At 42.0% G+C, this 26,241-nt stretch overlaps 1 protein-coding gene across 2 annotated transcripts in view; it reads left to right on the forward strand.

The window, feature by feature from the left end:
• grin2aa (glutamate receptor, ionotropic, N-methyl D-aspartate 2A, a) overlaps nucleotides 1–26,241 on the forward strand; it is a 226,614-nt gene that overhangs the window by 119,650 nt on the left and 80,723 nt on the right. For both annotated transcript variants that reach the window (XM_033645183.2, XM_078161659.1), the window contains one exon: nucleotides 20,054–20,220. In XM_033645183.2, the coding sequence (XP_033501074.2) occupies nucleotides 20,054–20,220 (167 nt within the window). The remainder of the gene's footprint in view (nucleotides 1–20,053; nucleotides 20,221–26,241) is intronic.

The following is a 26,241-nucleotide window of genomic DNA, read 5'->3' on the forward strand; positions in this document are numbered from 1 at the left end:
GTCGCTCGTCTCCTTCCTCTCCTCTCCTCTTACCTGATATCTCCTTTCCCTTGTTTTACTCTATCCTGCGCTCCTTTCCTGTCGTCCCCTCTCCTCCAATCTTTTCCACTCCACTTTTCTCCCTCCATCTCTTTCTCTCTTCATCGCTCTTTTGCCCAGAAATGTAAGTGACCCATCTGTGATAGCAAAAGGTACATTAGGCATTAGGGAGTTCCCCTCCGGCCCTGTGTGTGTGAGAGTGAGAGAGTGAGTGTGTGTGTGTGAGTGAAACTCTGTGCGTCTGTGTGTGTTGTTAACAGATATCGCCTGATGGACTCCTCCCAGGGGTGCTGTCCGTCTGCTTGGCCAATGAAATGCAGCCAATTACTCTGCAGGCCTCGCTGGCAGCCAATCAAATGGAAATGGGAAAGCTTAGAGATGACGATGGGGTTTTGGGGCACAGCACTTAAATTGCACTTTGTTAATGTACAGGAAAGTCGGCGTGTGCATGCGCATGTGTTCATACGCTGTATGAGAGTGAGAGCTGCTCCATTTCAATCCTTGCCTCTCCTCTCTCCTGCTTCCTTGTTGTTGTAATATTAATGATGAATGTGCGAGTGTGGATGTGAGCAGATTTGAATAGAGCAGAGTGCTGCAGTGAGTGCAGCAGGGAGAGAGATCCCCCATTTTCCTATCCCTCCTTGTCTTTCCATCCTGGGCGAGTTTAAAGGAATAGTTCAACATTTTGGGCAATATGCTTATTTGTTTTTTAAAGCGTTAAATTAGAAGATCAAAAGCAATGTCATGGAGCAGTAGGCAGAATATGGTTAGCTTAGCATAAAGATGCAGGGGGAAACAGCTAGCCTGGCTCAACAGTGTCCGTGCCAACCTGCAACCACAGCTTCAGACGCTGTATTGAAGTACTGGGTGTATGGGAAAACTGTTGTACATCAAGAAATAGGTCCAGCATGTAGCTGCTAAGCTAAGCTAAACGCCAACACTCTGTAAATCACACACAGACACGAGATTGATCCTCTCATCTCACTCAGAAAGAAAGCAAATTATTCCTTTCCACTCCATGTCTATAATGTATCTCTCCCTCTTCCGCTTCCTCTCTGTTTTCAGTCCACCCTCACCTCTTTATCCCCCCCCCCCACTCACTCCCTGACATCGCTCCTCGCCTTTTGCTCATCTATCTTCCTGCCACTCGTTTCATCCGTGGCTCCCGCCCACCCCGCTCTGTTTCGTCCTCGTCAAAGTAGGTCTCTCGGTGTCAGTGTCTGTCTGTCGGTGGCAGCGGTGATGAATCACTGACACTGCCAGTGTATTTAGTGATGACCATAACAGCTGACTGATGCATCTCTGTGGAGGAAACTATCTGCACATTATGCAGTATTGATTTGCCCCTACATAGATGTATGTCAGAGTAGAAGCAGGGGCTAATATGATGGGATATGGCATGTCCTTTGTAACAGAACATGTCTTACCGTCTGGCTACATATTTAAAGGAGCAGTGTGTAAAATTTAGGGGGATTTAGTGGCATCTGGCGGTGAGGATTGCAGATTGCAACAAGCTGAAACTGCCAGGTTAGAATTCCTTCAATGTTCAATGTTCAGGAAGTTTTTACCAGTAGCCAAATTATCCGCAGAGGGCTCCTCCTCTCCAAAACAAATGGACCAGGTGATTAAAGCCGGTTAAACACTGAATAAAGCAGTTTACAAATCAGTGTTTCTGCTCACCTATTTTCGCCTATAACCAAATGTTCAGGAGGCTTTTACCAGGATCCAAATTCTCTGCAAAGGTCTCTTCCTCTCCAAAACTTACAGACCGGGGGATTGATTGACCGGTGTTGATGACCTGGTATAAAATAAGAAATAAATGATTTGGCATGATTCTGGCCAAATTTGGTTATGTGAGGAGAAGCAATTGTTCCTGGAGCTGGTTGTCTGAACAACAGAAAAACAGTAGCTTAAGTGACAGGAAACCCCTTTTAATGTGTATTAGAAAGCTGTAGGTGTGTCAACTGACATGACATACTAATTCCTTGGCTTTCTTGTGAGTAAACCCTCAAATGTCCAATCCTGTGTTTTCAGTCACTTGTTTCCACAACATTTACACTGGTAAAAACAATGAAGCAGTTCCGCGTTAAGAAGTAGTGTTTTTCCGAAGGTGCTCGTCGTGGAGGGGCTGCATAGGTAGATAGTGTGAAAATGTGACAGCGCAAATGGCCCTATTTAGAGCGAGTGTTTGTTTTTTTGTGCTTAGCTACTGTAGAAACACAGCTTTGCAACATGGCAGACTCTGTGAACAAGGACACGCTCCTTATGTAGATATAAACAGCTCATTCAAAGGTAATAAAACACAACAATTGGTAGTTTTATGTGATTAGACACTAAAGAAAACACACACACTCAACCTTTAATGAATAAATTGGGGGAAAAGGTATTTACCTTGCCACAAAAATGTATCAAAATTCTATACTTTAAGTTACGAGATAAATGTTGTTGTTGTTGTTTTCCATAAGTTTAAAAATTAATGTTAAAAGTAATCAGTAAAGCATTTATAAATTCCTCAAAACTTCCTAAGAACAGTTTCTGAGCTGCAGTGGAGTCAGATTATTTTTTTTAAGACCTGGCAACTGAGGTGTTTATTACTTATAAAGTATAACTAAATGATTTATTAGACTAATGAAGACATTTAATTAAACATAATGCATTCAATAAAGAATACCTTAAAGGAATAGGTTTACATTTTGGGAAATATGCTTACAAGCTTTCTTGCTGGACTTTGTACTGATGACACAAATGAAAAATAATTAATTAGTTCAGACAGATAGTTAATTAGCGAGCTTTAGAGATACTAATTTTTGGACAAAGCTAGGCTTGTTTTCCTTCTCTTTCCAGTTTTTATGCTAAGCTAAGCTAATCGTCCCCTGGCTGAAGCTTGATATTGAATGGACAGATATGAGAATGTATCAACACTGAGTACATCAGAGTATTTTCCAAAATACCGAACTATTTCTTTAATAGAGGGTGGCTGTGATTTTTCAAAATTGCAGGTTGCAGTTGGAAACCAAAGTGCCTGGGGCCTTTCTGACTGGACAACCTTTTCAACCTGCTTTCCAAACAGCAAGTACTGCTGGATGATTTCAAATTATTAACCACTCAGTTAGCAATACCCTCTCACTATCTGAGGAGGAGGGCTGGTTGAGCAAAACTCAGCCAAGTGAGTCACCCTGTGCACAATTTGCTCAGTTTCTGCAAGCAACCGATGAATAAAGCGACACACCAAAGGCAGCCAGGCTCACCCAAATGAGGGCAAAACGTTCACAATATGCCACAAAGACACAGTAATAGCACACTTTAAAACAGATCTAAAATCCGCGTTGTTTAGTGTCATCAGAAAGATAATGAGATGCAGCCTCCAGTGAACTCTCAAAATTGCCTTCTCAAGTTGAATTTTGGAACATATGGTCCAGGCAAGCTGCTCAACATCAAAATATTTGCTGTGGTGTTGACCCAGGGAAGCTAATTTGCACTGAACTGAAGTCATATTTTCCCTCATTTACTTTCTTTTTAATTCTTTTTATTGGCATTGCTCCCTTCTCCTTTTTCCTCTCATGTACAGCAGCTGAAAGATCAGACTCAGTCCTTCACTGCTGTGCAGGTGCTCCAGCTAAGCCTCTCTGATGTCGTTCCTGGAAACATGACATTAAGATGAAAATTATTTCACACCACTACTCATGCTCCCTTACGTCACCTCAGCCTTTTTTTTTCTTTTTTTGTTAATCTGGGCTGGTTTACGACTCTGTAAATGTAGGTTTAGGTGTTTTGTTCCTGTTCAACTTTGCCCTTTGAGGCCTTTGATTTTCTTGTTTTTTTGTTTTTCCTGGGCAGTGGGTGTTCCTCCATTCTGTTTGAGCTGAGCTTTATATTATGTTGTTTGTGTCTTTGGAATGAACTCAGCATGATACACAGCCCTCTGGCACAGATACACACACACACACACACACACACACACACACTCAAAACACAGCACAACACGTATAAATCCCTTTCACTTTGAGTACGGGGTGCATGTGTGCGCATGTGGGGACGAGCATCACAGTGTGAGCACAAACACAAGCATTTAGTTGTGCGTGAGGGTTATTTATGACTCTATGTTTGAGTTAATGCACACGTTTGTGTGTGAGTTAAAGCATGTGCTTGAACTGTACGCTTCCACCTCGTGCATTATCTCTCCTAATAAACAGCTCCTCAGATTAGGTTCACGATTTCATCTCCTTGCGCTGAACTCTCATCTTAAACGCTTCAATTCTTTAAAACCCTTTAAGGCGGCTTCACACTGAGTGCCTCCATACAGGATTACTATATTCAATACTTTAAAAAGAAAACATGCTTCGACAAGTAATCCCGACAAAGGGGGCTCTTGTCGAAATATTACTTATGTATTCAATAAAGCACCGCGGCGTGGAGGATTGGGCTGTGCAGCGACTTGTAATTCAAAGTCTTATTTTATTGTGATTAGCACCTCTGCTCATCCATTTATTTTCTCTTCCTTTTGTGTTCATTCGAAAAGCCTGCCAAAGTGTGAGGTGGGACAGATAGCAGAGAGAGAGGCACTAAGGAAGTAGGAAAAGATAATTGAAGGAATGAGGGTAGGAAGGAAAGGGAAAAAAGTGGAGGAAGAGCTGCAGGAAGGAAGGGTGAAATTAGGAAATCATGATTGGTAGGACAGTGAAAATGCAGAAAATGATTATGATGGTTATGGCTGTTGATGAAGCCAGTATTGACAGTGATGATAATTTTCAGAATGATGACTCTATTATGACGGTGGAGGCTGTAATGATGATACCAACAAGTGGTGTGCATGTGACAGGTGTGAATTGCAACCTACAGTACAGGCCAAAAGTTTGGACACACCTTCTCATTCAATGCGTTTTCTTTATTTTCATGACTATTTACATTGTAGATTCTCACTGAAGGCATCAAAACTATGAATGAACACATGTGGAGTTATGTACTTAACAAAAAAAGGTGAAATAACTGAAAACATGTTTTATATTCTAGTTTCTTCAAAATAGCCACCCTTTGCTCTGATTACTGCTTTGCACACTCTTGGCATTCTCTCCATGAGCTTCAAGAGGTAGTCACCTGAAATGGTTTTCCAACAGTCTTGAAGGAGTTCCCAGAGGTGTTTAGCACTTGTTGGCCCCTTTGCCTTCACTCTGCGGTCCAGCTCACCCCAAACCATCTGGATTGGGTTCAGGTCCGGTGACTGTGGAGGCCAGGTCATCTGCCGCAGCACTCCATCACTCTCCTTCTTGGTCAAATAGCCCTTACACAGCCTGGAGGTGTGTTTGGGGTCATTGTCCTGTTGAAAAATAAATGATCGTCCAACTAAACGCAAACCGGATGGGATGGCATGTCGCTGCAGGATGCTGTGGTAGCCATGCTGGTTCAGTGTGCCTTCAATTTTGAATAAATCCCCAACAGTGTCACCAGCAAAACACCCCCACACCATCACACCTCCTCCTCCATGCTTCACAGTGGGAACCAGGCATGTGGAATCCATCCGTTCACCTTTTCTGCGTCTCACAAAGACACAGCGGTTGGAACCAAAGATCTCAAATTTGGACTCATCAGACCAAAGCACAGATTTCCACTGGTCTAATGTCCATTCCTTGTGTTTCTTGGCCCAAACAAATCTCTTCTGCTTGTTGCCTCTCCTTAGCAGTGGTTTCCTAGCAGCTATTTGACCATGAAGGCCTGATTGGCGCAGTCTCCTCTTAACAGTTGTTCTAGAGATGGGTCTGCTGCTAGAACTCTGTGTGGCATTCATCTGGTCTCTGATCTGAGCTGCTGTTAACTTGCGATTTCTGAGGCTGGTGACTCGGATGAACTTATCCTCAGAAGCAGAGGTGACTCTTGGTCTTCCTTTCCTGGGTCGGTCCTCATGTGTGCCAGTTTTGTTGTAGCGCTTGATGGTTTTTGCGACTCCACTTGGGGACACATTTAAAGTTTTTGCAATTTTCCGGACTGACTGACCTTCATTTCTTAAAGTAATGATGGCCACTCGTTTTTCTTTAGTTAGCTGATTGGTTCTTGCCATAATATGAATTTTAACAGTTGTCCAATAGGGCTGTCGGCTGTGTATTAACCTGACTTCTGCACAACACAACTGATGGTCCCAACCCCATTGATAAAGCAAGAAATTCCACTAATTAACCCTGATAAGGCACACCTGTGAAGTGGAAACCATTTCAGGTGACTACCTCTTGAAGCTCATGGAGAGAATGCCAAGAGTGTGCAAAGCAGTAATCAGAGCAAAGGGTGGCTATTTTGAAGAAACTAGAATATAAAACATGTTTTCAGTTATTTCACCTTTTTTTGTTAAGTACATAACTCCACATGTGTTCATTCATAGTTTTGATGCCTTCAGTGAGAATCTACAATGTAAATAGTCATGAAAATAAAGAAAACGCATTGAATGAGAAGGTGTGTCCAAACTTTTGGCCTGTACTGTATGTCAAAGTCTAGTGAAGTCAGACATAATAATGCACAGATAAATAACAAGCAGGGCTGTGGAGGGAGAGAGCAGAGTAATCTGATTACCTAGAATGGAGTGGTTTAAGGGGAAATTACAGCAGTACTCCTCACCTGTTTATGACCCCTGCGTGTAGACATGTGTCACCTGTTGCAAATGTGTATGTTGTGACTGCTTCATAAGAATTTTATTCTTGCTTTAATCAAATATTATTTTAGAGGTGTTTGAAATTTCACAAGATAATAAAAAAGCATGATCTTTCCTGTTAAGCAGTGGCAATCCAAAAATCTTGGGGGCCCCATTGAGGCCTTGTTTCACTGTGCTGACAGTTACACCTAACACTGTATGCATGACAGTTACAGGTATACTGACTGTCCTAATTAATGGTATCCAGCTGTCATTTGGTAGTTAGATGGGGCCCCACTTTTTGGGGAGCAGGAGCAGTGCCCATATGTTTAGGGTTAACCCCAAACATCTGCCTGGTTTGCCTCTCCTGAATGAGCGGCCTGCTTTTAAGGCCTTCACACACTCGGGGTGTTTTTTTCTGTGCGATAAATTTGCATGCAGATTTTTTTTTTCTCACTTTTTTATTGTTATGATGACCAAATATTACACAGTGAAAAGTATGCAGTCAAAAAAAGCTCCATATTTATTTATTTTTTTGGAACAAGGTCACTTTTTTAGCTTTTGCACTGCAAATAAAGGCATTAATTTATCAGTCCCTCCAGGATTTCGTGATGCTGCAGTCATAATAATCAAAGCAAAATCAGCCAATCCCTGTTAAGTCTGCGGGACCTTGCAGTTGCGTCCAATCACCACATCTTTACCAAAAATTTGACTATTTAAATGGGGTAAAATCATTTCATTGTGGAGCTGCACTCAGCGTATTGATTCACTCAACCCCTCCCTCATTATCTGTTTATCATGAGACTACTGCTGTGAAATATGTCGGGTAGGGATGAGATCACATTGTGTTGTGGTAGCTCATGCTATTCTGGCAGAGAGAGCAGGAGGAGAGCCTCTTATGGGGATGGTCCCCACCATCACATATAGATTCCAATTCCTTGGGGAAACACTGAATGCTTATAACACTTCCAGTCCAAGACAGCTTCAGAACTATTTTTGCACTTTTCACTTGCTCCCCCCACTGTCACTGCGTTCATTTTCATTGCCTGAAAGCAGCCATTTCAAGCCGCAACAATCACAAAAACAGCCTGCGAAACCCTGAGGGACTGACTTATGAGGATTATAAAACAACACAGAGGCTCCATCGTCCAAAACAAGTCGGTAAACTGTATTATTTTTTAAAACCAGCGTTTTGCAGATCCACTCCTTCTGTTCTTACCTTTCACAATAAAAGCCCTGGACATATACACTGTGTAACTGTTGACCAGAGGCAACTCTCTCAAATTAGCATCATTATGAATAGTTTTGATACGCAATATTCACAGGCGAGTGTTTTCAATTTTTATGTCATTTATTTGTCATGCCCCCAGTGTGTAAAAGCCTCTAATCACCACTCGACCCTCCAATTTATCTTGTGAACCCTAGTCGAGGTTTGAGCCCTGGGTCGGGAGCTGCTGTGTTACATCTAAATAAAATCTGACAGCCCACATCTCTAGATAATAATCAGTCATATTTGGTTGTTTATATGATTTCTGGGTAAACTGTGGAGTTCCATGTTCCCTCCCAGCACTGATAACAGCTATTCCGGCTTAGTTGTAAGGTTAGGTCCCAGATGAGTGTAGCAGAATATTGGCCTTATTAGAAGAGATAGGGAGTGGGTGGGAGAGGGCAAGATGGATAGAGGGAGGCGAGAAAAGACAGAGCCCCTGGACAGAGAGTTAACAGAAAGAAAAGAAGACACAGAGAGGAAGATATTGGACTTATTAGAGAAGAGAGTGAGTGGGAGAGGAGGGCAAACACAGAGAGACAAAGACAGAGACAGAGAGAGAGGGATGATGTTATTTTGTCAGTGTTTCCCCGTGGGGGCTCGGCTGCTTGTTAAAAAGTCCTGACAGAGGAACCACAGCAATAACACACATATATACACATATACACACTCACACACACACAAACAGACACTGCTGCTTTGTGATAAACTTTGAATAGGTCTCTTTCTCCCTGTGTGTGTGTGTGTTATCTACTAAAATGGACTGCATTCATGCCAAAAATATTCCTCTATGAGGTCAAATACAGCCTCGTTTGATAATCCAGTGTGTGTGTGTGTGTGTGTGTGTGTGTGTGTGTGTGTAGCTTCTATCACAGTTGAAGGCTACCGTTTCTCTGTAATTATTATCCAACACAAACAAAAGGATATCTACTCCCCTCTGTTCGCACCACGTAGTTTTTAAATGCCCCTCCACAACACACAAACACACGCTTACAGAGCACACACTCATATTCACTGTGCCATCACAAGATCTGCTTATTGTTTTAAAAAACACTGTAATCTAGTAAAGACTGAATAAACCTCCATGGTGTCATAAGAGTCTGTCAGAGCCATTTACTGAGAGATGCATTAAATCGCATAATGTGTAAGTAAAAGACGCCACCAAAGCAATGTTGTTAGCACAGTGATGTGTTTCCCTCTGGTTATTATGAGATAGAAAAAAACATTAGGAGCCTTGCTTTTTGCTTCTGTATTTTGTTTGTGCAGTTTACATATTTTGTGTTGTAAATACATGCCCAATTTTCTTGTTTCATTTTTTGCAGTGTATTTGTCTCCTTTGCAAATGCTGCTACAAATATGGGCAATATGTGTGTGTATGCCCATAATATAACTGTGGTTTAGATTATACTTGTGACTTCTGTTTGTCTCTATTAAAGTGATACTGTCTTTAAAGAGTGTGGGTAGTATATGTAAAGAAACTGTGGTAAAATTCCCTCCATCTAACTTTGCTGGCTCTTGGGCTGTTGCTCAAACTACAGGCTGTACTTCCGCATTTTCGTATTGCCCGCCACCCATGTCGCCACCGCGGACACAAAGAGTGTAGGAGCATATCAAGAGACAGACCCCGCCCCTCTCTTTCTCTCAAACTCGGACTGAAATTTATCAACATATTTGTAGTGCCATGTTAAGCTGTAATAGTGAGCCTGTGTGAACAGGAAGTGGGTGCCGTGCTGTTTCCTGCACAGTGAAAATGGAGGCCAAAATAAACTGAGATAATACAGTAAAAGATTATGTCACTGTATTGCCTATTTCTCACCTACACTGTTTTTAGAAACATAATTTAGTGCCCTTTTGGCTGTAATAGCAAGAGTTTGTGAACAGGAAGTAGGCGCCATACTGTTTCCTGCACAGTGAAAACAGAGGCCAAAAGAACTCTTTTAGTGTACTGTTTAATTGTAATACGAGATTGTTTCTTGTCAGTCGGCACCCATTGTTTCAAATGGATTTCAAGCATTATGTCACCCATGAACAGGAGTGTTTATTGGTGTGGTGTGGCGCAGTGCATTCTGGTAGTTGTAGGTTTTCTCCCTCTTGAGCAAAAGCATTCTTTTTGTCTGTTTTTGCCGGTTCTGTGGCACCAATTTCAAAAGTATTTGCAATTCCACTGCATAGACATCCTAGTTTTATTAAAAGGCTATCTTTCCAGCAGTGAAATACTTCTTTAAAGGTCCAGTGTGTAAGATTTAGGGGGATTTAGTGGCATCCAGGTGGTGAGGCTTGTAGATCGCAACCACTTCAGCTTCTCCTGGTTAGGTTTTTACCAGGAGTCGAATTATCTGCAAAACAAACGAACCAGGTGAAAACCAGAAAAAAAAATTGAAAAAACAAACACTAAATGAACCCATGTCATGTTATAAATAAGTGTTTCTCCAGTGCTGTTTAGCATGACGGAGATGGCCTGCTAGCCCAGCACCTACTAATTTAATTTAGAATTTTTAGGATGTTTTTACCGGGAGCTGTAATCTTAAGTGGTCTCTTCCTCTTTAAAACAAATAGACCTGTGGAATCAAACTGGTAATTACACTAAATAAAGCAGTTTCACGTAAAAAATGTTATTGAGACACTCACGGGGAATTCTAATTACAGTGGCTAACGCAAAAACACAAATGGCTCTATCTAGAGCCAGAGTTTGGTTTGTCTGTCTGTAGAAACATGGTGGCGCAACATAGGGATCTCCGTGGACGTGGACCCGCTCCCTATGTGGATATAAATGGCTCATTCTAAGGAAGCGTAAACACCAAAATTATTTCTGCAAGAATATCCCTCTAAATCCTACACACTGAACTTTTAATTAGCACATCTGAGGTAAAGTCTTCCATGTGATGTTTAGGCCCAGAGTATATGCTTTGGCTTCAGGCTTACACTGTGAAATTGGTTTCAAAGAGGGTCATAAACCAATAAGCTCAGAGGGTTTTCTCATCCCACAGAGAAGTGTGCATGCCAGTCTGTTTGGATTGCTTTTAAGGCCCTGCATTCTTCACTGTTTATATTTCTACAACCATAAATTAGCCAGTATGTCCAGTTTATGATTGTCTTACAATCATAATAACTTTTCTATACATATATTAGTACTGTATTCAGCTGTATCATTGCAGTGGTCTGTGCTTGTAGATGAATATCCCACAAGCAGGCTGCATCACAGCCCAGTCACCAGATTAAACTTTGGCATACATTTCTGCAAACCACGGATATGATACATTTGTGTGTTTCATACATATGACGCAGTTCAGATCACATACGAGCTGAGTTTTCCATCAGGACGAGGAGTGGGTGGTGGATGGCATGATGCCTAGGCGAGACAGCTGCCAAGCAGCAGACAGCGGCAGACCAGTGTTTGATACAAAGAAAAGCTGGTGTTTTTTAAACAACAGTCTGGGATGTGCCCAGCTGTGTTTGGAGCATCAAAAGCAGGTATTGTAAGCCAAAACATGATGTTTTCCTAACCCTAACCAAGTGGGTTCGGTGCCTTAAACTAACCACAGAGATGTCACACCATAAAATTGAATACTGAAACGTAAAGACATCCAAAGTTGTAACATTTGCAGAAACATATGCCAACATTTATTCTGGCAACTGGGTCGTGCCTTATCCAAATTAACCTGCACAAAAGAAGAGAATTACAGGCATTTGATATGAAACATCGCAGGTTACACTTTATTGTAGTGAAGGTCTTACTTTGTAAATTAGACATTGTTAAAAAAAAAGGCATGAATAACAAAATATCAAATGCAGAGTCAAACATCTGGCCACCTGCACTGACTTTGTGTTTGGAAAACAAAAGCACTTTGATACAAGATATTTAAATGTTCTGCTGTTGAAAACAGAGTTTAACTTCAAAGTAAATAGAACAGAACTGCATTTTACTGCAGTTTAGGGGGTGATTTGCATTGTCGCCTCACGGCAAGAGGATTCCTGGTTCAAACCCTGGGGTGGGGGAGCATCAATGTATTGTTTCTGTCCAAAAACGCTGTGTGTCTTAAAATTTGGTGATTTTTTTGGTACTACACTAAAAGATTAAATGCCCCTATATGGGTTGACAGAAATCCCCTATGTCTTAAACCAGTAACCCTCCTGTAAACATTTTAGATTATGCGAAAATGCAAAGTCAAACAAACGTTTGCTTGGAATAAACAGAGGAAAAGCTGCATCTATGAGCAGTGTTTAGCACACTGGTTAAACAGACACCACAAGAAAAACCTTTATTATTCAAATGCAAGGAACCTTTGAAGCCACATGTGAGCCCGCTGTTCTGTCGTGTCAGTGTGGGTTTCCTCCGGGTACTCCAGCTTCCTCCCACAGTCCAAAGACATGCAGGTTAACTGGTGACTCTAAATTGTCTGTAGGTGTGAATGTGAGCGTGAATGGTTGTCTGTCTCTATGTGTCAGCCCTGTGATAGTCTGGTGACCTGTCCAGGGTGTACCCTGCCTCTCGCCCAGTGTCAGCTGAGATAGGCTCCAGCCACCCTGTGATCCCCAACAGGATAAGCGGTTACAGAAAATGAATGAATGAATTTAAGTTTGAACTTCCCATCTCTCCTTAACAATGTTTTGAAATGTACTGCATACATGAAGTTATTGTCACCATGACTGTTAGAAGTCTGCACACCTTTCAGTGCCATAGACAGAGCCCTGCTGCTCCCCACATCAAATGTTTTGTCCAGTTGCATCTTTCCAACTATGAGTTGTACCCATGTAAGAAAAGTGTTTTTCATTAATCTGTCTCTTCTCTCTTTATCTACATCGCTTTTGTCTGTATTTAACAGAGGATATTAAAAAAAGGTGTTGCTGCAAATAACGTGGTCTTGGTGCCAATAGTGGTCTGTTTCCCGCTCTCCTAATATAGCCAATGATATCACTTCCTCCCGCTGAAAACTGTCAGCTTAATGACGGTTTGCTCATTTGGCCAACATACAGAATATACCTTGGAAAACGTATGAATATGGCTTGAATCCTCCTTTCTTTGACTTGGGATACGTCCAACCCACCGAGCAGCACTCGTTTCAGCAATGTTTCAACTTTTCTAATTGGCCTGCCTGTAATTTGTCTACCTTGTTTTCATTTAAAATATGCAGTGGGAGGCAGAAGTAAGCAGTGCCAGCCTATAAGTTGTCACTTTTTGTACATTATGAATGTCTGTGTACATTCTCTACGCTCTGTGGATCTGTTTGGCACCAGTTTATCTGATGCTGTAGTGGTGCCAATCCAGCCCCACAGACACAAAGACACTGTAGGCTTGTTTGTTTTTCCCTCTTTCTTTTCAGGCCAAATTGCAAAATATGAAGTCTTTATAATATATTGGATACTTTCAAGCACAGCAGCCTGGCCAAGCTGCAAAGCCAGATTCAATATATGTTTAATACTATACAAAGAATGCGTAGATGTTTGACATTTTCATATTAGATCACCGCCTGTCGTATTTATGGACCCAACAACCACAAGAGGCAGAAAATAGCTTTTGGAAGTTTATATGACCTTTTTGTCCACAGCCATAAAATGCAGTATCTGTAAACAAAATCCTGTTGTTGACCACTTCTGCTCCCTCTGGATGGAGCGCTGCTGCTGTTGCTATATTTTTATTTTTATTTTATTTCCTGTCAGGACGTAATACAGGCAAACCTCAGTCTGGTAAAAGCAGAGCGTTCACTGCGTACAGTAATCAGTTATTTCATCATTCAGTTAGTTTCTGGGAGAATTCTGTTATTTTTGTTGTGGTTTTGGCTCCAGTGACTCTTCCTGTCTGTGTGGTTTATATGGCGAGTGCTGTCTGCTTGGCATTTCGGTTTGTTTCCACAGACATTTTGGGCTCTTTTGTTTTGCTGCAGCTATTTTTATGCCTGTCTGTTTATATTTAGTAACGGGCCACCGAGGAATTTTTGTCATATCAGTGTGTTTCTCCTCCAGTGGACACTGCAGAGCTTTTAAACCGGGCAGATAGCAGGGTATCTGTGGCAGATGCGAGTGATACGTGCGTATATGTGGCACATATATGCAGGTTTATTATGCAGCCTTTGTCTTGGTGAGTGTGTGCTTCAACTCCAACTCACGATTCACTACACACTCATCTGCTTTTGTGTGTGTGTTTGATTTCTTTTTCTTTTTTCTTTTTTTTTGTACATGTGTGCGTGTCATCAGACCAGACAGTGCATGATGCTATCAGCAGCAGAGGATATGAGGACTACTATTTATAACTCCCCTCTATCTCAACTTAGACACACTGTCCTGCCCCGTGGGGCAGGTGCTTGTTTGTGTGTGTGTGTGCGTCATTGTGGTCGTGTGCGTGCGCCCGTTTGTGTGTGCATGCAACAGAGTGGGAAATTTGAGAGTGGGAGACTGTGAACGTGATAGACAGAGCATGAGGGGAAGAGCAGACTGCTCGTTTACGTACGTGCGCGCGTGTGTGTTTGTATGTGCGGGCGCCACTTGCTGAAGGTGTGAGTGGAAAGAAGAGACATGTCACACTTGACAAGGGTGAAATGAGAGGATATGATTGGCTGTTTTCTGATGTCATGGATTGCGAGCCGTCCCAATTAGAAACAATCATACGCCGCTTAGTCACCATCAGTCTCTTCTCTGCTCTGCTCATCTCTCGTTTCTCTTTTCCTCCCTCTTTGTCTCTAATTTCATGTCTTTATGCAACTTTCTCTGCCTGCCACTCTCAAATAAATTTGCTTTCTCTTTGTTTTTTTTGTTGTTAATTCTTTATCATGGCCTTCCTTTTTACTCAGCGTTTCTTTTAGGTTCTATCTCTTATTTTGTGAACAATATCTCTTCTTCCTTTCTGCGATACTGCCTCCCTCTGTCTCACTCATATTCATTATAAAAACCTTGAAGATAAAATTAATGTAATGAGCAATAATAAAACATACAAAATCAGGCTATGAAATACAACAAAGAAGCACACACTATGATGGGGACTGTGATTCCATTTTCTCTGTTTTTGTTTCTCCTGGAAAAAGATATTTAAGTAGAGAGACATCCAATGACAGAAACAGGATTGAAGCTGCGGTTGTTTTCTCTCTCTCAGCAGCAGAGTGAGAATAAAGACAGAGAGGTGAGGATTTATTCACTTCTTTGTTGTCAGTGTCCTTAAGAGTCTGCTTCACTCAAGTGTTCAATAGAGTTGCCTCTGGTCTCAGAATTATAGGTAAGGCCGACCTAAACTGCCCATTTTCCAGACAGAATATTGAAGCCTGGCTCGCCATTTTCTCGTGGCAAGCAGCGTTTTCTGATGGTGTAAAAATGAGAATATTCAGCCCAACCTAAAACAAATCTCCTCAGCCTCGTTGGGTTCTGTCGGATTCGTGACGCGATGAGATCCTGTTGAAAATAAAGAGGCACTATTTGGCCCGCGCAAATGAGCGCAGGCACGTGCCCAGTCTCATTTGAGACCAGAGCGGAGCAATTATTTTGGTAAAAGGATGATTTCCGTTGTGTGGTAGAATTTGGCTTCCTCTCCCGGGGTTCCTGGAGCGTGAATCATTTCAGACAGGCGCAGGCAGGCATTCAAACACACACACACACACGCACACACTCACACAGACGTGTGAAACGTTGCCAAAATAATATTGAAACAGAATTCTTTAGAGATTAAGCATACCAGTGTTAGCTTTTGCTAAATTAATTTTGCATAAATGCTGCCTTTGGCATCAATGTATTGTTTCTGTCCAAAAACGCTGTGTGTCTTAAAATTTGGTGATTTTTTTGGTACTACACTAAAAGATTAAATGCCCCTATATGGGTTGACAGAAATCCCCTATGTCTTAAACCAGTAACCCTCCTGTAAACATTTTAGATTATGCGAAAATGCAAAGTCAAACAAACGTTTGCTTGGAATAAACAGAGGAAAAGCTGCATCTATGAGCAGTGTTTAGCACACTGGTTAAACAGACACCACAAGAAAAACCTTTATTATTCAAATGCAAGGAACCTTTGAAGCCACATGTGAGCCCGCTGTTCTGTCGCCAGGTGCCAGGTGTAGGTGTCAGTGTTGAAATATTTGAGGGCAAAAAACCAACACTTTAAAAACAGTATTTCATACACAGTTTCGTACAAAGTCACACATATAAATCTGCCTCCTTATTCTGCTCCATGCATCCCATAACCGGCCCTGTGCTGCTCTCAGTCCTCTGCATATCACTGCAAAGTGTGGGAGTATCGGCCGCTGCTCTGATGAAGACAGGAAGTGACACGTCTTATAGCATGACCTCCCTCCTGTTCCACCATGCTCAAGCATTGCTTCAGTTTCTACCCCATTAGAACACACTCACGCATACACACACATGCACACACAGCGGGCTGCGCAGAGAGCCTCTGAAGAGCACTTGAGTCTGAGTATCGAGTGAGCCGGCCTCACATACAGATACAATACCATTAAAGAGCACTCAAGAGCCTTGATATAGGGGGGAGGAGACACACACAGCCACACTCACACAAATAATGCAAACAGTGAGCACCCACATCATTCAGAGGCTATCAACACAGTGGAAAATGAAATGCTAGGTCATGCATATAGCGATGGAATTACATACAGCGCACTGATATGGTAACAAATACAATCCACTACACGCAGTCCCTGCTTTCTACTTGTGTCCATTTTCATCCCCCCAGTGCCCTCTTCACTTAGTTTGGTTAGACCTACTCTTAGAAGTGAAACTCTCTGTGCAGGAAAATTGCACTATACACATGCCACCACCACTCCACCCCATCCAAATTATTTTTACTCAAATACATTTTGAAAGTGTTCACATTATTAAAATATTCATTAAGAACTGCACAAACAACTCAATCAAATACACCCAACGTCATAGGCCAATCACACATCCCATTAAACGGAAAAATGCTTGCGATGATTGGCTTTGATCAAATCCATACAAATAGCCTTTTTTTTCTAGATCTGGGTACATAAATGATTGAATGCAGACATTGTTTGACTGAAGGAGTTTCAGTTTACGTGACACTGGGTTATTTCGGTCGATACCTTAAAGCAACACTTACCTTTCTGGAAATGTTACGCTTGTCTTTGTTTAGGTTAAAATGCTATTAATGAGCTGATGGCACACTAAAATGTAAGTGAATTCCACCAGAGATAAAAACTCGTAATTGTACCATTCTCATATGGTTCTAAAAAAACTCCGACCAATGCAATAATTGGTCGAGTGTCTTGTCTGTCTTCCCCACATGGAGGCCCCCAACTGACATAACTGCTCACGTAACACCCCCCCCCCCCAATGTAACATAGGCTATAACGTTATGACAACACAGCATCCAGTTGCTAATGGCTAACGTTAGCCTACTGTAGCGTAGCCTCTGAAACATTAACGTTATCTTCACGTTTCCACTTACTAGTAACGTTAATGCTACTATCTAATGTTAGCACTGTAACCTTATTCTAAAACCCATCAGTCATCACTGACTCCGGCTGAGTTTTAAAACTCCAGGGTTGCCTTTGACTTTCTTGGTTGTAACGTTACACTCGCTCTCTTCTTCCGTGTATCTAATGTTACCTTGCCAACGCCTACGTCTATCATAGACGTAATGGAGGAGGGGGGAGTAGGCCTTTGGAGGGAGGCAGGAGTTGTGGATGTTCAGATTTGCTGTGTGAAATGCAAGACAGGTAAGAGTAGCTTTAACAGTTTAGTGTTGATACCCAGCCCTAGTATATAGTTTACCAGCAGACCAGTACACTACTGGTATGTAAAGAAAAAAAAGAAAAAGTATTGAAAGATTATAATCTAATAGGAATAATTAAGTTGGAAAGTTTCATATAAGCATACCTACAGTGGCCCTGAGAGCTCAACTTACTGCAATTTACAAACGTGCATATATACACAACACAAGCAATTGAAGACAAATCTTCACCGATTTGCATACCATTTAGAAACATTTTCACTAATTTGACAGTATATGTAAGCATCAGTTTAAAAGCATATGTGCAGCATAGGCTTGGGCGTTATCACTGTATTACATTATACCAGGGTATGTAAAATACAGATGCTCCTCTTTCTATTGTATGTAGTGCACATCATGCACCACCAGAGGTCAGTCTTTACTGGTGGAACAGGCAGCTGAGCTGATAGACTGCAGGTGGTGGGGATAACATTACAGGACTGTAAACAGCCGGCCAGCAGTGGCAGAGTGTCAATAGATAAAAGCAGCGTATTTTCTAACCTGAGGGTTTATTCTGACCAAACCAGAGTTAGTTATTGTTGGAAAAGCAGACGACGGTTTTGTTGAGTTTTATTTTGTTTTTGTTCATTTTTTTTTTTTTTTTTTAAAGAATGAAGCAAGTTTTATCATGAGCTAAAAAAGCAATTAAGCTAATGTAAGTCTTAGTTTGGTGAAAGAGATAAACTTGAATTCAGAATATCTGCATTGTATTTCTCTCTTTAATATGGAAAATATGTGTAGGAATATGTCCTTTGTTGGTATTTTGTGAGTTTATATTGCTCCCACAAAAATACACATTTGAAAAACCTTTAAAGTCAACTATCCATTAAGCGGCCTTCTCATGATAAGAACAATGCGTTTCGCTCACCACCAGGTGCGGTGCAGTGGCGTGGTCAAAGTTCAAATGATTTAAACTCTGAGCGCAGCGCGGTGCGCGACGCCAAGGGTAGCGGTGCCGCTTTGTCAGGCGTTGCCGCCCTCTCCATAGACAAACAATGGGACAGCCAGCACAAAGCGGTTTTACAGCTGATCATGTGTAGAGGCCTTTAGTGGTGTTGGAAGTCTGATCATTCGGTTCAGATACTATTGCAGATATCTGCACTTGCCTTTTTTGCTCATTATTATAATATTGTCTGAATCATGCAATAGCCAACTTTAATAACGTTGTACGCGACAAACCATGGCAACCAGAAACGTCTCCCAGCCGTGTGCATCGCTTTTTAGTGTTTCCTGGAAACAGTTTTCATCATGTTGTGAGCCTCATGCAAATAGGTGAAGATGTTTCTTTATATGCCTTTTGTTGTGTCTATTGGCTTGTGTTTTCTTAATATGCAGTGCATTGAGCTCTCAGGGCCGCCATACATTAGGTCTGTTCGGGGGGGGGATGCATTTGTTCATTTTAAGAGCAGGTGTGATCTTGCAAAGTGACACTGGGCAGAATGTCTTTTCCTTCATTTGTCTCACATCTTTCGCTCCAACCTTTTGTTCTGTGTCTCTTAGCCCTCGTCCTTTTTTTTAGCTGTCAGGTAGCAGCTTTACACACACACACACACACACACACACACACACACACACACACACAGAAGATGTGCACACACACAACCTGCAAGTCTATCATAATTAGAGTGCCAAAGACAAGTGGTGTCAAGATAAGCCATGTGTGAACTCTCTGACATTTCAAGGTAACAGAAATCCACACAGACACACACACACACACACACACACACACACAACAAATCATGCATCAAACAATCAAAGACAAGGTAATGCTTCGTCAGTCCACACATTTTGTTATGCCACATTCTTTTTTTCTTCCTCACTGTTCCATCACTATTTATTTTGACTCATTTCACCTCATTTAATAGCCTGCACCGTAATGACTCATTTAAACCTCCAACATAAATGAATAGAGTTAATTTGTCCACCTGTAATAGTGCTTGTCTGCTCTGTCCAAGCCCATGTCTCAGTTTGGCTGAATTAAGTGGCAAATGATTCTGAGTCAGGTTTAATGGAGTGGATACGAGTGACTCAGAGTGAATGTAACCCTTGTTCCCCCAGAACCAGGCCCACAGAGTTCTGCAGCCTGCCTGTACTGCACCAATCCAATTTGAGCTTAATTGAATTGTTCTGAGCCCCTCATCCATATATTTCCTCCACGAGACGCTTATTACTCTCGATCCGTGTGTGTGTGTGTGTGTGTGTGTGTGTGTGTGAGAGACTGTCTGTGTACTGCCAAATTTTAAATGCTCTGTTGATTGATATTTCTGAGATGCACTTTGAATAGCTGTTGTACTAATAAGGGAAGTATGACAAAAATCCAAATGAATCCCAAACTAAATTTCTTCTTCCCTTCCCTTCATCCTCCTTTCCTTATTCCCTTTATCCTCCCCCCCATTCTCCTCTCTCAGGATGTGAAGTCAACATTCTTCCAGTTCGGTGCCTCCATCCAGCAGGAGGCTCTGCTGATGCTGAACATCATGGAGGAGTACGACTGGCACATCTTCTCCATTGTCACGTCAAAGTTCCCCGGCTACCAGGAGTTCATCAACATCCTAAAAACTACCGTGGACAACAGGTAGGATCAACTAGACACCTGTGTTATACTCTTCTCCACTGTTTTACTTTATCTTAGACTGAATATCTGATTGCTTTTAAACTAGGGAGTGCATCTATGTTCCCAAGTTGCTATTTTTCCAGGTTCCTAATTTCCCAAAGTCCTATGTTCCCAGGATCCTAAGTTTCCAAGCTTCTATGTTCCCAAGGTCCTATGTTTCAAAGTTCCTATGTTCACAAGGTCCCATGCTGTCAGGAGCTTGGAAACTTAGGATTCTATGTTTCCAGGATGCTAAGTGGCCAAGGTCCTATGTTCCTAGGATCCTAAGTTCCCATGGTCCTATGTTCCCAAGGTCCTATGCTCGCAAGGTCCCATGTTTTCAGGATCATAAGTTCCCAAGATCCTATGTTTCCAGGATCCTATGTTTCCAAGGTCCGAAGTTACAAAGTTGCTCTTTTTCTAGGATGCTAAGTTGCCAAGGTCCTATGTTCCCAGGATCCTAAGTTACCAAGGCACTATGTTCCAAGGATCCTAAGTTTCCAAGCTTCCTTGTTGCCAAGGTCCTGTTTTCATAAGGTTCTATATTTTTCAGGATCATAAGTTTCCAAGGTTCTCTGTTCCCAGGATCCTAAGTTACCAAGGCCCTCTGTTCCCAGGATCCTAAGTGTCCAAGTTTCTGTGTTCCCAAGGTCCTATGTTCCCAGGATCCCAAGTTTCCAAGGTCCCATGTTCCTAAGTTCCTCTTTTTCTAGGATGCTAAGTTGCCAAGTTCCTATGTTCCTAGGATACTAAGTTCCCAAGTTCCTATGTTCCCAAGTTCCTATGTTCACAAGGTCCCATGCTTTCAGGATCATAAGTTGCCAAGATCCTATGTTTCCAGGATCCTATGTTTCCAAGGTCCGAAGTTACAAAGTTGCTCTTTTTCTAGGATGCTAAGTTGCCAAGGTCCTATGTTCCCAGGATTCAAAGTTACCAAGGCACTATGTTCCAAGGATCCTAAGTTTCCAAGCTTCCTTGTTGCCAAGGTCCTGTTTTGATAAGGTTCTATATTTTTCAGGATCCTAAGTTTCCAAGGTTCTCTGTTCCCAGGATCCTGTTACCAAGGCCCTCTGTTCCCAGGATCCTAACTGCCCAAGTTTCTGTGTTCCCAAGGTCCTATGTTCCCAGGATCCCAAGTTTCCAAGGTCCCATGTTCCTAAGTTCCTCTTTTTCTAGGATGCTAAGTTGCCAAGTTCCTATGTTCCTAGGATACTAAGTTCCCATGGTCCTATGTTCCCAAGTTCCTATGTTCACAAGGTCCCATGCTTTCAGGATCCTAAGTTTCCAAGTTTCTGTGTTCCCAAGGACTTATATTTCCAAGGTGCTATGCTCGCAAGGTCCCATGCTTTCAGGATCCTAAGTTTCCAAGTTCCTGTGTTCCCGAGGCCTTATGTTTCCAAGGTCCTATGCTCGCAAGGTCCCATGTTTTCAGGACCATAAGTTCCCAAGATCCTATGTTCCCCGGATCCTACGTTTCCAAGGTCCCATGTTCCAAAGTTCCTCTTTTTCTAGGATGCTAAGTTGCCAAGGTTCTATGTTCCCAGGATCCTAAGTTACCAAGGCACTATGTTCCAAGGATCCTAAGTTTCCAAGCTTCCTTGTTGCCAAGGTCCTATGTTTCCAAGGTCCTATTTTCATAAGGTTCTGTATTTTTCAGGATACTAAATTTCCAAGGTTCTCTGTTCCCAGGATCATAAGTTACCAAGGCCCTATGTTCCCAGGATCCTAAGTGTCCAAGTTTCTGTGTTCCCAAGGTCCTATGTTCCCAGGATCCCAAGTTTCCAAGGTCCCATGTTCCTAAGTTCCTCTTTTTCTAGGATACTAAGCTCCCCTGGTCCTATGTTCACAAGGTCCCATGCTTTCAGGATCCTAAGTTTCCAAGTTTCTGTGTTCCCAAGGACTTATGTTTCCAAGGTCCTATGCTCGCAAGGTCCCATGTTTTCAGGATCATAAGTTCCCAAGATCCTATGTTCCCAGGATCCTACGTTTCCAAGGTCCCATGTTCCAAAGTTCATCTTTTTCTAGGATGCTAAGTTGCCAAGGTCCTATGTTCCCAGGATCCTAAGTTTCCAAGGTCCCATGTTCCTAAGTTCCTCTTTTTCTAGGATACTAAGCTCCCATGGTTCTATGTTCACAAGGTCCCATGCTTTCAGGATCCTAAGTTTCCAAGTTTCTGTGTTCCCAAGGACTTTTGTTTTCAAGGTCCTATGCTCGCAAGGTCCCATGTTTTCAGGATCATAAGTTCCCAAGATCCTATGTTCCCAGGATCCTATGTTCCAAAGTTTGTCTTTTTCTAGGATGCTAAGTTGCCAAGGCCCTATGTTCCCAGGATCCTAAGTTTCCAAGCTTCCTTGTTTCCAAGGTCCTATTTTCGTAAGGTTCTATATTTTTCAGGATACTAAGTTTCCAAGGTTCTTTGTTCCCAGGATCATAAGTTACCAAGGCCCTATGTTCCCAGGATCCCAAGTTTCCAAGGTCCCATGTTCCCAGAATCCTAAATTCCCATTGCCCTGTGTTCCCAGGATCCTAAGTTTCTTTCTTTGTGTCCAAGGTCCTATTTTCATATTTTTCAGAATACTAAGTTCCCAAGGTTCTTTGTTCCGAGGATCCAACGTTCGACGTTTCTACATTCCCAGGTTCCTGCGTTGCCAGGATCCTGTGTTCCCAAGTTCAGTATTCTATTTACACATTAAACCTCCTATTTCAAGTTAAGATATTTTATAAATGACCTAACCTGGCCTTAAACTTCTTTCCTATTCTTTAAACTGTTTGGAAATAGCAATTGTCGACCACTTTTGATTGAAAATTGTTTATCTCCTTTTTCATTTTTTGTTTTCCTTCCTCTTTTTTATTTGAATAATCAATCAGTCCTAACCTTAGCCCATGTCATATTAAGTGAATACAGAGCTGGGGAACATCTTTTAAAGGTTCCCATTATGTATTACTTAGAACTGGGGAACATAGGACCCTGGGAACAAAGGAATTACCCCTCAAAGGGAACCAACAAGATGGCTCAGCAGCAAAATGATGTAACTCAAGAACTAATTAAATCTCATCAGTTCTGTACTTTACCAGTCATGGTGTGGGTGCATTTGCTGCTAGAGTTGCATTGCTAGCTGTGACAACCATGTGGCAGACTTTCCTTTTATTTGGAGAATCAACTTCATAGTGGCAGTTGAGAAAATCAGGAAATCGAAGTCACCTGGGAACCATGAATCTCTTTTGAAAGTTTCCTGCCTTTCCACCGAGTAGATGTTGAGATATTTTAGTGGATTAGTAAAAAACTTTACTCTGCCAGTGGCACAAGCATAGGCGCCTTATTATTACTTTAGGTGCGGGGCTGTGCTTGTTTTGGAGTACTTCCCTCCCTCAACAGTATGCCACAGCAACATTAATTCAGACACCCCGTCAATAGACAACGACAAATAGTAAATGAAGTGCCCTCCTAATTCGTAAACAGAATATGAAACTCATCAATATAAGACAACACATTAACAAAAAGTAAAGACTAAGCCAGGTTATCAGCCAGGTAGGCCTGTGTGCACAGCAGCAACATGGAGAAATCAGTCTTTTCAATGAAAAGCCTGCAGATGGCCAAGAAGTGCCACTTTGTCTCTTCCCTCTTCATCACCACACAGTCCTCCACCCTCCTCTAGTACAGCAGAGGGCTCTCTTACCGGCTCGTGGTCTCCTCCATCTGCCTGCCTTTACCTCGTCCTTAACATTTTTTTCGCCTCAGATTTAGTGAGGTACCCAGAAGCCCAGGGCCCAGGACTTGAGCCGTGGTAAGCCTGTGCATTAAGGCACCATTAGGCGTAACATCAAAAGTCAGGGGATCACCAAAGTCATTAGAATTCATCCTCTGGGCAACACAGATCTCTGTATCAAATTTTATGTCAATCCATGTAATTGTTCTTGAGATATTGTTAGTCCAGACCCAATTGCTGGACCGACCGACCAACCGACAGACATCGTCATCCCTGGAGTCATGCCGCCAGCTAAAATGGCTAACAATCATATGAGGAAAGGGCCGTTATACTCTTGGGTTTATGTTGCAGGGTTATTACACAAGACTGTAAAGACCTCGCTAAACTTGCTGAACCCTGCAAGAATAACACATTACCTTGCAATGTAGATAAACAACTTCCAAATGATATTATATTAAACAAATAAAGCCTTAATGGAGGAGCTGTGAAGTACATGAGCAATGGGCCCTTCGACTCCCCCTCACCTAACCCTTTGCGTCATCGCTCCTGAAATCACCTTTCATTGCCAACAGTTTGCACTAAGAAAAACTGAAGATAACAAGCACTGTAGTTATGCTTCCTAAAGAGTTGATGCGCCTCTGGCCCGGGCATTTCTCCAAGCCCATTTCCCCATTTCGGGTGTAATCTTCTCCATTATCACTGCAAATTTCCCCAGAGAATGGGAAAAGTTTACTTTCCAGAAGAGTTATTGCACACAGTGTTCTGGCCTTGTGTTTTTCATCTGCTCCACTCATACAGTATGTACTTCAGAGGCAGCCAGCACTAAAAGGATTTCATCAGCATTCTTAAAATTAATGTAGATGGCAGGTAGGTTTACTACACATGCAGTTTGGCTGTTTGACGCCCCTTTAGGTCATTTTGACTGATGCTGTAGCTCTCCGCAGAGAGAAAGAGAAAAAACTGCTGAAGAGAACAGCAAGCCATAATTTTTGGCAAAAAAATGTCAAATTAATGATCCATGTTCAGCAGTGTTGAGATGTTGGCAAAGGCCAGCGCTTGAACCTGTGATATATTAAAACCCAGCTGAGGAGGGTCTTTTTCATTAGCAGTTACTCTTTATGTCAAACCAAACAGTGATTCAAACACTCTCTGCCCGTGTCTGTATTTGGTAACACTGGTTACAATTGTTTAAATTACACGTAGAGTGGCAACAGATGGTTAACTGGCTGATTGAATGAGATTATGAATTTGTCCCTCAAACAGGTGTTGCATTCAGGAAACTGGGAAGCGTGAGCTACTGAAAATGTGTCACATTTTATCTAATCTGCCCAAATAGGAATCAGATCCTGTACACATTTTCCCATCAAACAAATCCAAGCCTGTTGTTTATGCTTCTATTTCCAATCAATATCCACTCCTCCTAAATGCATTGACAATACTTTAGTGAAAGATAGCTCCACGGTGCTACAGATTTGTAATAAAGAAAAGTAACTTAACATCCCAGATGTCAATATCCGCACCACCTCCAGAAGTGATGTTCAACTCAATGTTGAAATAATAGTCATCATTTATGAAACGAGAAATAATAAGCCCAATTACCTGCAATTACCCGTTGTCGATTTCCTGTGTCAGCACTCAGCTGGTTCGCAGTGACTTAGTCATGGGCAGACAGTTTTAATACCAATGGACTTCCATCATTCACAACAGAGAATTGGAGCGGTCATCTTGGAGAGTCAAGGCTGACCCGGCCATAGAAACTGTAGGCACTTGCAGTAGCCTCGATGAAATACAGGCCCAGATATATGACATGAGATGACGGAATATATTTTGTGGATGACAACGTACATTGGCTTTCTAGTGGAGATGAATGCCAGCAGGTAGGTGGTGTTGCCGTCAGTATAATCTGCAGATTTAAGAGACCAGTTTTTGGAGGGGAGTGGTTGTTCAGGCATTGGACGCATTTTCACCGACGTGTATGGTCCGGATCGTCTCGAACACACTAACCAAGGTGACTGATCTGCATGTGACACCCACATCGGTATGACTATTCAGTGGTTGATTTAATAAAGAGGATGGCTTGAAAACAAGAAATGCACTTCCTGAACACTGCAGTATCACATTCTCCCGTACTTGTTACTACCCCTTGAATGCATCTCTGTGTATCATTGTCTCTCTTTACTAGTTTTGTCATCTGGGACTTGTAGACCATTATCACTCTAAACAGCAAGAAGTGGTCAGCAAGTCCCAAATCACTCTCATGTTACACTACCTGTCTATTGTTGGATTCTTTCACAAT

The sequence above is a fragment of the Epinephelus lanceolatus genome, chromosome 18 (genome assembly GCF_041903045.1).
Source record: "Epinephelus lanceolatus isolate andai-2023 chromosome 18, ASM4190304v1, whole genome shotgun sequence".
In the NCBI taxonomy this organism is placed as follows: Eukaryota; Metazoa; Chordata; class Actinopteri; order Perciformes; family Serranidae; genus Epinephelus; species Epinephelus lanceolatus.